The 11,351-nt window shown below is 39.8% G+C and overlaps 1 protein-coding gene across 3 annotated transcripts in view; it reads right to left on the reverse strand.

Annotated features, from left to right (window-relative positions):
* Positions 1 to 848: 848 nt before the first annotated feature.
* LOC101851408 (type II inositol 1,4,5-trisphosphate 5-phosphatase) overlaps positions 849 to 11,351 on the reverse strand; it is a 46,248-nt gene continuing 35,745 nt past the window's right edge. For all 3 annotated transcript variants that reach the window (XM_013082528.2, XM_005098315.3, XM_005098314.3), the window contains 10 exons: positions 10,784 to 10,894; positions 9,641 to 9,709; positions 8,943 to 9,039; positions 8,031 to 8,155; positions 6,511 to 6,621; positions 5,904 to 6,020; positions 4,104 to 4,188; positions 3,397 to 3,530; positions 2,573 to 2,684; positions 849 to 2,003 (listed from right to left, as the gene is read on the reverse strand). In XM_013082528.2, the coding sequence (XP_012937982.1) occupies positions 1,843 to 2,003; positions 2,573 to 2,684; positions 3,397 to 3,530; positions 4,104 to 4,188; positions 5,904 to 6,020; positions 6,511 to 6,621; positions 8,031 to 8,155; positions 8,943 to 9,039; positions 9,641 to 9,709; positions 10,784 to 10,894 (1,122 nt within the window). In that variant the 3' untranslated portion in view covers positions 849 to 1,842. The remainder of the gene's footprint in view (positions 2,004 to 2,572; positions 2,685 to 3,396; positions 3,531 to 4,103; positions 4,189 to 5,903; positions 6,021 to 6,510; positions 6,622 to 8,030; positions 8,156 to 8,942; positions 9,040 to 9,640; positions 9,710 to 10,783; positions 10,895 to 11,351) is intronic.

The raw sequence follows: 11,351 nt of genomic DNA on the forward strand, positions 1-11,351 counted from the left end.
TTCCTTCCCCTAGGACCAGTCACGCATATTTCCCAGCAACCTCAAAGCTAATCCTGTACTTTTACTGTAATCTTTCAAACTGTCTCAGAAAAATATTCTACATCTTGTTTTCTAAAAACTTCAGAGAAACGCAGAACAGATATTTTTTTTAAAGCCTGCAAAAAATTGCAGACACAATCAGTGCTTACTGGGCCTGAGGAGCCTATGACTAGGCTAGAGAGAAGTGAGGGCTAAAAATAGCCTGGTGCTGTAAGGGTTTACTTTGTTCTGAAGTGAAACAGAATCTGTCGAACCTGTATACTTCTGACCAGTAGTTCCACTATACTTTGAAGCTAGAGAAACGTGGGTAATAGACACAAAGTATTCCTTAGAAAGTTTCACGCCTCACTCTATTGTTGACACATTGGTATTTTTTATTTCTGAAATATCTCACAACTTGCTGCCAAGAAGCTAGGACACAAGTATTTGTAACATATACTGCTACGTCATAGCAGATAAAGATATCACCAGAAAGTACAAGTGTGCACCCTTGCTTTCTATTCAACTGTTTAAATTACTGAGGACGTATATTCAGCTCATTCGACCACACACAAAGATGCACTGTTTTGGGGCATAACTTCATTATTTAAACAGATTTTTCTATTTTTCTTTATCTGACACTTTAAAAGGCATGCAATAACATACATACTATAAAATATGCAAACTCATGTTTCAGATTTGTGTACGATGGTTTGAAATGTGCTGCAGCTTTGCCTCTGCTCTGCTGCTGACCGGACATATATGAGCACTATGTATTTAAAGAGCTGATGGATGAGAAAAAAAAATGCTCTCCCCGTACAACTTGGCCATTTTTCTTCTTTTTTTTTTCGTTGGGAAACACGTCACGATAACAGACATGGCTGTTACAACTTTCACTGGAGTGAAAACATCTTTGCAAGCCTTCTGCACTGAGAACTGTAACTGCATAGTGCTTACAAGTCGTACTACATGTATGGAAGAAAACAAATCATGCCTCTGGCAAAAACAGCGGCAAATTTTCACACAATTTTCACACAATGAAATGAAATTCTTCTACACTACATGAAATATATTTTATTTCTAGGCTCTCAATAAACATTCTCCAAAATGATTGTACACTTTCACCCCAACTTATGAGAATCTAAAACCTCAAACAAAAGTCCTTCACACAAAAAATGCTTGAACTTTGTAATAAACACAATGCTGTGTAGAGTATGCTGTGGTTTTCCTTCAAGATTTTCTGTGAGTCTTCATAAAAACAAAAGAGCAAAAACATGATCTTGGGTGCAAAACATAGCATCATACAGCCACCCTCAGTTCAAAACATTTATCTTTATATAACAACACATTAGACTAGTCTAATTAGAGTTAATTTTCTAATAAATAATAATGCACTCCCTTCAGCAACTAAGACTCTGAAAAAAACTTTTCTCGAGAACAAAAGCTGCATACCATGGGGAGCATCATCTCCTATCATCTATCACATATTTCACACACTCACGAAAATATCAAATTTCTAGAACACGGATCGGCTGGCTTTGTGTAAGACTTCACCATAAGCCATTTTGAAAATTGTTCACAAGAAACAAAAGACTGATTCATTGATTTATTATCCAGTTCATGAAATTCAAGCCTTTGTAGCATAGCAACTTCAAAACTAGTAATCTTAGAGAGCTCGTCTTTTGACACAATTTGTCCGGCAATCCAGGAATCTATCAAATGTAAAAAAGTGATTTTCGCAAAAAGTGGCTTATGATGGAATCTTACACTGGACCATCAGGATGATGTGACATGTACAAAATGATAATTGCACAACCAGTAAAACTAGGCATCAATATCTTGGCTCAAGAAATGGTACATGAACGCTGCTTTCTTGGCCTCTTCTTCTCGTATCTTGGACTTGCGTTCCTTCAGAGAGGCCTCGCTACTTCTGGCTAAGCTTGTGGACGGGGCTGGCCGAAGCAGGATCTCACCAAATATAGTAGCTGTACAACAACAACAACAAAATAATAGAAATTACACTTCTATCATGGAGACTGGTGGGTGGTTGGTTGGCGCTTTGGTGTGTGGTTTGCTCCTTTATTCCTATCAAACATCTATCGTCCTGATCTCTTCTCCTTTTCTTTGTATGTTATTCTCAAGAGCACCCCCCAACAACCCACAATAATTACATTTCAAGCATTTATTTTTACAGTTTGATGAAAGAAACAATAACAAACCCTGCAGACACAAACGAACAACATCTGGACAAAACATCCCAACCCCCTGCACTAAAAGTTCTTCAGCATTCAGTAAATCAATTAGAAAAAGCCAGGCAGCTGCATAACAAAGAAAGTGTTGGATTGGAATCCCCAGGGTAAGAGATCAAGGGGAAAGCCACGAGGAACCCGAAGAAGAGTTAGAGAGAATGATGTACAGAAAAGTGGGAAGATATGGAATAATATCAAGAGGGTAACTGAGGATAGGGGAAAGTGGAAAATGTTTGTTCATGGCCTATATCCTGGTACAGGGAGAAAAAGGCATTGATGATTGATTGATGATTAGAAGAACTTACAGAGGAACTTGATGTCCAGGCCATTCTGCTCACCATTCTGCAACAGTTCCCTCAGGAAGGCACACACGTAGAGGAACACATTCTTGTGGCAGTCGGGCAGTCTTGATACCAACTGAAAGACGACAGATAAAAAATGTATGGCATTGTGGTGAAATCAGGAGCTCATCAATATAGTGAAATCAAAGAAACTGACATTTCCCCGTCTGTTCGGCTATTTTCATTTCTAAAAACACATTCCTGTGTGGACTTTACTGACAAACGTTAATCATAAGCACAAATAAAAAGTAAATATTAAATTCTTTCACAGTTGTTCTTCTTTGTACTTGGATCTTTATGAAGTACCTAGAGCTGTAAGCACACAAGAGTCAGCATTCAAGGATTAGAAACAGGAGAGATAAGGAAGATAGATGTTTGACAGGAAAGACGGGGCAAACCGCACGAGAGTGCCCCCCAACCATCCACAAGTAAACAAGTCTGACAAAACTGCTTGATTGTTCATTTCTGTATAACACAGCATTCCAACTCTACCCCATTGTAACAAGATATTGATAATGATATTGTATAGCGCCTACTCCCGTATGCACACAACTCTAAACGCTTTCCATAAATCCTAGTACAAAGAATAATAACTGAAAAAAAAAAAGACTACTTGCTAAAATAATCGCACATACATGCACACATATATACATGCATGCAAACACACACACACACCTACACACACAATCACACGCACAAACACTCTTGTAACACGTCTAACTTCCATCATTAATAAAACCTATTTGTGTTAGACGTGCCATAAAACTCAAACTAAAAACTAAACTGACCTGTTTACTGAGCAGCAGGTTGTTGGAAGAGGCCAGGGCCTGACTGTACACCTCACAGGGCAGCACAGGCTGAGCCAGACACTCCAGGAACAGCAGGAAGGACTCGGCCACCGAGTGGACGCTCATCGTCTCCGCTGGGAGCCCCCGAGTCAAGGTCAACCTTTGTGCTGCTGTTTCCTTTTTTGATTACTTTTTTTTTCTGTCTTCTTATACTACAAGGTTTTTTTTGTTTGTTTGTGATTGGCAATTATACAAGTTTAACCCCTTTCAACACTGTCAGGTTATTCAAAGCCGGTACAGGACTTCCGAATTTAACATCCGTCTCCGATAAGACAGAGCCAAGTATAGGTGACCTTGCTATGAGAGCCGCCTGTATAAGACAATCACCCGTACAAACGGCCACTTCCCATTTCCCCCTAGCTGTTTTTAAAATATTATCATAACAGTGTAAAATGCCCACTTGTTTAGATATCCACTTTTCTCCTCAACAATGGGTGACCATCTTAGATAGTTTCATCAGTAGTTGGAGAGCTTTAAAAACTACTTAAACAGAGGTTCAAGAACATCCAAAAGGCAATTTTCCACACTCTAATCATAACTGAGCCAACAGTGCACCTTATATTTGTTGGTTCTAAAATTAAACATCCCCCCACCCCTCTCCACATAACACACAAGACTGTCACAGCAGTTTTTCTATCCAAGGATACAAATTTGTTCCGGAAGGCCAGTGTCCAAGCAGTCTCTGATAAGCTGGATCTCAGAGGTCCTTCCTGGCTGCTGGAACAGATCCTTCTGCAAGACAAAAAAAACAAGGACGTATTGCTCTGAGACTGAGGTGTAGGGCTAAAAAACAGGACTTAAAAATAAGTACCCACTGCCTATATAAATCAGTTATCTCTAATGGCACCAACAGTGGTGTACAGAATAATAATAATAATAATAATAATAATAGATAGCATTTGTATAGCGCATATCCCCGCTCAACAGCAGGCTCTATGCGCTTTACACTATATTATTACCCCAGCAGACCATAGAACACTCCGAAACATTCTCAGCTTCCCGAGAAGCATACAGTGCAAGCAGCCGATTAAGCGCTCAAACACAAACAAACAGACAAGATCTTTCGCTGTCTATAGCCGGGTACCCATTCCCACCTGGGTGAAGTGAGGAAAATTTGTTTAAAGTGCCTTTCCCAAGGACACAACGCTGGGCCCCTGACGGGATTCGAACCCACGACCTTACGGTTGCGAGTCCGAGAGCCTAACCACTAGGCCACCGACGCCACATAACTATCCAAGGCATGATCTTACACAAGTAAGGGGAGGGGGGGGGGGTGTGATGAGATGAGGGTGGTACGGACGACTGTAAACATTGAAGCAGCTTCATTAGTTACCTCTAACACAGCTATGGTGACAGTTACTGGTGAACCCAGAGGCCTGACACGATAGACGTCAGTTGAGGGAAGGAGTAGAGGTGGCGTCGGTGGCCTAGTGGTTAGGCTCTCGGACTCACAACCGTAAGGTCGTGGGTTCAAATTTCGTCAGGGACCCGACGTTGTGTCCTTGGTAAAGGCACTTTACACGAATTTTCCTCACTTCACCCAGGTGGGAATGGGTACCCGGCTATAGACAGCGAAAGATCTTGTCAGTTTATTAGTGTTTGAGCGCTTAATCAGCTGCTTGTACTGTATGCTTCCCGGGAAGCTGAGAATGTTTTCGGAGTGTTCTATGGTCTGCTGGGGTAATAATATAGTGTAAAGCGCATAGAGCCTGCTGTTGAGCGGGAATATGCGCTATACAAATGCTATTTATTATTATTATTATTAGAGCATCAACGGACAAACACAGCTATGGTGACAGTTACTGGTGAACCCAGAGGAAGTGAAGACACATTGGGGCCTGAAGCATGCTCCAATTGGAAAAAATCAACAAAGCTCTCATATAAACAAAGATGGTTTAACTTATAAAAAATCTGCACAGTATAGTTAGAAACTGCAACACTCTTTGAGACGAAGGTACTCTGAATTCAGGGGTGCATAAAGCTGGTAGGCCTACATTTAAAAAAGATATAAAGACTCCTATAAAATGTCTCTCAAGAACTTCCAACATCAATCCTTTGACATGAGAGAGCATACCTCATGACAAGACCCAGTTGGAGAGTAGCAAATCATATGAGGCTTCACGAGTAAGAAACGCTGAAGTCAAGCAAAAGGCCGACAATCAGTGCACTTCCACAAGTGGAAATGAAAATGTGGCATTTTCTTCTTTGCCCGAATTGGTCTCAACGGTCAAAGCAGAAGCCAAAAGTCAAGTGGAAATGAAAATGTGGCATATTCTTCTTTGCCCGAATTGGTCTCAACCGCCAAAGCAGAAGCCAAAAGTCATCTTAATCCTTACTTCTCCTCCAGGCCACCTGAGACACAGATGCTTCAGGTCAGAATCTTTGAAACTTCACCACAAGTTGAATATTTTAGTTCATACACATATTAACCAACAACAAACGCTTACCTTGTCCAAACCATACTTGTGTAGGAAATCCACAAGTTTCCAGATTTCCTTTGGCACCATATAGAGTCTGCCTCCATCCTGTGTGATGTCCACCCGGCTAAGACTGCCCGGCTGTTCCTGGACACACAGAGAAAAACCCCCCAGACATTTTTGTGCCATCATTTTTTAATTAATATAGATATCAGCTTACGTCACGTCTGTTTTAAGATTAATGAGATATAGATAGATGTTTATTCAGAACATAATGCACTGTTCATGTGTTGCTATTGCATTTGTAAAGCGCTCAGACTCTGTGTTCATTAATTGGGGCTGAGTGCTATAATATAAGTGTCATATCGTCATTGGTAAGCTGTTAAAATGTACTAAGCCTGAAAAGCAACATTTTACAGGAGAGAGAGAAAAACCGTTTAATTCTATAATCAACAATTGTATCTTATCTCTTTTTACTTTTTTCAACATTTAAAATTTGAATTTATTTGAAATATTTTTTGAGTACATGCAACAGATACCACAGATTAAGAACTGCAATAAAGAATTTTCAAAATTTGGGGCTTAGTACATTTTAACAGTGTGCTGATGATATATTATTATGCTCATCATTACTTACTATTTCGATGAGAGAGGCCACCGGCACTTCTCGGATGGGTCCGTGCATCTGTACCAGGGCCTCGATGGAGGAGCCAAACGAGCTGATGAGATAGTTGCCGCTCACAGTAATCTAAACTTGGGTCAAGGACATGGACTAATACAAACACAAACACATGAAATAGTGAATTCCACAAAGAGAAATTTGCTGCTGCATGGTAAATGCATACACACACATGCGCTCCTCAACACACACCAAAGAATGTCTACCTGTCTAAGACAACCACTTTCCCCTCAAATGGGTGGTTGTCTTGAACAATTTTGACTGTATGACAAAATGGCATGGAAGGGGATAAGGCAGGATTATTCAATCCTTGAAGGAAAATTTGACACTGAAGCTACAACACAGGGAATAAAACGTTAAACTTACATGAACATTCAACATCAACAATTTAAAAAGCTGCTCATTTTGTTCGACCTATTAAACACAAAAGCCAAAGCATAACTGAATCAATTCAAACATCAGCTAAAGTCATGTCTGTTTTAAGATTAATGAGACATATTTAGATTTTTAGTCAGAACACAAATATTCTGTTTATATGTTGCTACTGTATTTGTAAAGCGTTCAGAGCCTGCGTTTTCTAATCGGGATTGAGAGCCTAAGGAATGTCATATACTATGATGATTATGTGAATGGGAAGGGGTACAAAAAAATAACTGAAAGTCATCCAGTGAACCAAGTTAAACACACAATTTGTTATATAATTGGGTGAAAGGGCCTTTTCCATCTGTGCCCCAAACTTTGGAACAATTGGATTTAGATGTTAAAATGTCTCTTTCAATTGATCAATTTAAATCAAAGTTGAAGACACTGTTTTTCAGGAAAGTATATTTATAATGCTGGAACTCTATATCTGAAATATCTGTCAGCTTTTAAAAAAAAAAATCTATGCATCTCATAGTGGTACTGAGCTTTAGAGCTTTTGTGGTGTGTGTGTGTGAGTGTGTGTGTGTGTGTGTGTGTGTGTGTGTGTGTTGGGTTTTTTTTTGTAAGCGCCACCGAGCACTTTTTGTGGATTCTGGAGCTATAAATTCATTTATTATTATTATCATAATTATCATTACCATCATCATCATGGTTATCATCATTACCATCATGAAAGTTGTGAACATGATCAGTTGTAGAAGCATCAGCATCATTAATGAAAAGATAGCATAAACAACAGCAGCAGCTCCCGCAACAGCAGTGAATACCAGAAAGGTCTTCACATCTCCTACATTATCTACTTCTAACATTGTCAAGATTTACTCATGGCAACAAACCTTGCTGTATCTTTTGTTCTGACTCATATATGAGAAAGAAAATTTTGAGTGCTTTAACTGACAATGATGTACACTTCATTAATTTTTAAAAACTCAATGATGACATGTGGTACCGTAAAAAAAAAAAGGGGGGGGGGTGGGGGGGGGGGGGAGATGGACAAAATAAATAAATGAACTAAAAAACAAACAAAATAAGAACAACTCAACAAGCAAGGATACAAAAGAGTCCTTTCCCCCCGTGAGGTGCAGCACCAAGATGTCCTCCAGGTTCTCCTCCCCACAGTTGAGTCGCGCCGCAGAGTTCTTCTCCACATACACCTCCACCTGGACCTCACAGCACGCGCCTGGGGAAATGATAGAATAACTTTAAAACCTCTTTGAATGCAGTTTAGATAAATTAGGAGATTGGACCTCACAGCATCCATCTTGGGAAAAGATCACAAAACTTTTGTGTCTATAGAAACAGTTTAGATATTCAGGAGATTGTACCCCACAGAATACTCCTGGGCAATTGATCGCAAATTTTATAACCCCCTCCCCCAGTCAACACATCTTACATCATTTAAGAAGTGGGTTGCTTTGTGTCTGCCCTTTATGCAAAATGAAGGCTGTGTGGGATATAATATTGGAGAGTAGAAAGATGGAAATATTTAATAAGTTTTTATCAAGTATCTCCATCTTCTCCTGGGACGATGTATCCCCCTCAGCCCAAGTTGGCTGCCACAGGCAGGGTCCAAGCAGCCTGTCTCCAAAATGACCTAAATTGTATGGACGGGGACTAAAACATCTACAAATGTGGGACATGCTGCCAAAATGAGTTACAGCTCACAATCCATAAATGGAGATATCGGCAGAAAATTAACAAAGGAGTAAATTTGTAGATTTTCAACTGAAGCCATTTTTTGCAAGTTTAATATATCTTATTAATTTAAACTAATAAATTTTAAAAACTCAAGAATATCTACTCAAAATATCTTTTTCCACAGGGTTAAATATGAGAAGTAACTCATTTTGGCAGCACATCCCACATATGTGTGGCCTCACAGTAAAATCAGGCTGTATGCCCAAAAATTGGCAAGGACCTGATTCTACCACATCATGACACATTCTTCCCCTTGCAAGAGAACTCACCTGCAAGGATGATAGATTTGTGGGGCGTGGCTTTGAGCCAGGGGCGGCAGTACGACTGGTCGTCCAGTTTGTTGATGAATTCAAACTCAACTGGCACCTAGTGGGTAAACACAAATAAACTCTAAGTTTCAGTTTAAGTAGGAGAATTATGGTGCAACACAACTAGGTCATATAAGTGCTGAAGACTGTAGGTATTACTAAAGAGCTTTAGTTTTAGTAAGAATTCCACGGCTCTTGCAACACAATTAGGTCAAACGAGAGTTAATTATTATAGGTGTTACTACAGAGTAACATGCAAAGAAAAGAAGGAGTAGAACCTAGAAAAAAACTGATTCTGTCAACAAACAACAGAGACTGTTCCTTGACAGTTGAAAAAGAGAACCTTCCACCCACAAGAAAACGTGAGTCATAAACCAACACTCATACAAACTGGTCAAATTACCTCTATTGTATGCTTCTTTGGTTGCCAAGAATGTTACGGAGTGTTCTATGGTCTGCTGGGGTAATAATACAGATTGTAAAAGGCATAGAGCTTGCTGTTGAGTCTGGATGATATGCACTATATAAATCGATTGCTTTGTGTAAGACTCCACTCATCTTTATGCCAGTTTGAAAAGTCATGTATGATGTAGTTTTACACTGAGCAGACAAAATGCTATTTACTATTCCTTATCTACCAGCTCCATGTTGTTCCGTACCTGTCCAATGTTGGCGATGGTCACAACCTGAGTCTGAGGCTCGATGAACTTCACATTCTCAAACACCAGCTGGAGAAGAACAAGCAGGAAATATAACACAGGTTTTATTTTTAGTGCAAGTTTTATGGCACTTGCAACGCAATTAGGTTATGAGAGTTTTTGTTTTGTTTTTGTAAAGTGTTTTAAAGTGCTCGCAACTGTATAAGGTCATATGAGCGCACGGGACACACCTAATATTTTCAATTGGTAGGAAATTTTGAATTTTGCCCGGGTGGCGGCCGAAGCCTACTCTTATAGATTTTAGACCACCAAGGGATCTTTAACGTGCGTAACTTGCACACGGGCCCTCCGAGATTTTTCGCCCTTGTCCGAGAAGGCTAGGTGTAGATCTTTCCTACCAGAAGATCAGGGGTGTGGCTGAAAGACAGCAGTAAGAAGAAGCGAAGGCGTAGCAGTAGAAAGAATCAGAAGCCCAGAAGAAGGGGCAAAGGAGGTGAGGGGGTGGGGGCAGAAAGAGGAGATGAAAGCGGACGACAGAAAATTGCTAGAGGGCAGGAAATGAGGTGAAAGGAGACAAATTTAGAGAAGAAAATTTTTCGGTCGCTACCCGGATTCGAACCCAGGACTTTTTGAATGAGAGGCCAACACCTTAACCTCTAGGCCACGAGAGCCCCCGTGGTCATGTGAGTACCAAAGACTTGAGGTGTTACTATTAGAGAGTAACATACAAAGAAAAGGAGAGATATAAATGATAGAATGTTTGATAGGAAAGAAGGAGCAATCCATATCGGAGCATCCTCCAACTACCAACAAAAATAACATAAAACAAAATTTGGAATCATGTTCCACATCATCTTTAAACCATCTTCATAGATATAACACAGCATAAAAGAGTGAAAACTTAGGAACTTTTAAAACGGTTTCCAAAGAAAAACCAGAAAGAAAATTTGCAGCCCACGCAATTACCAGTTGCCCTATATTTTACCTCAAGTGCTTTTCCAGGAGTGACTTAGTAAAATAGTTCTGTTTATAAAACAGAGGGAGGGACCTAAAGAAACAGAGCCTGGGAAATTGACCCAGAATACTTGAGCAGGTAGCAAATCAGTTATGATGAGATGCAAAACACAAGTAAATGTGACTGACCTCCGTCTTGTCCAGCTTGATCTGTGGCAGGTAGTCGTTCTCCAGTCTGTCTAGTTTTTTCATGATGTCCTCGTAAACTCTCTTGTAGCGCTTCTGGTCGATCACACGCACCTGTGAGAAACAAACCCATTAAAACTCACCCCAACATTAAACATGGAACTAACAAACTTGTGATTCCTTTCTAGCTGAGAAAAAAAAAAACACACTCAAAACAAAACAAAGTAAACAACCCCCCCCCCCCATACGGAATCAACAAACAAACCACCCACTATCTCCCATACCTCTACCCCACCCCCTAAAAACCTAACAAAACAAACCCCAAAACAAGACACAAAAACATAAAAAACAAAACAAAAGTAAAGGCAAAAGAAAATACCCCCCCCCTCAAACCCCACAAACAAACAAACACCTCCAAAGAACAACAAACAAACAAACAGGCAAAAAAACAAAAGTAGATTCTAGATAGATAGGTTGATGGAAAGATAGATAGATGGATAGATAGATAGATGGATAGATAGATAGATAGATAGATAGATAGATAGATAGATAGATAGATAGATAGATAGAT

Source organism: Aplysia californica, unplaced genomic scaffold, assembly GCF_000002075.1.
Source record: "Aplysia californica isolate F4 #8 unplaced genomic scaffold, AplCal3.0 scaffold00179, whole genome shotgun sequence".
NCBI lineage: Eukaryota > Metazoa > Mollusca > Gastropoda > Aplysiida > Aplysiidae > Aplysia > Aplysia californica.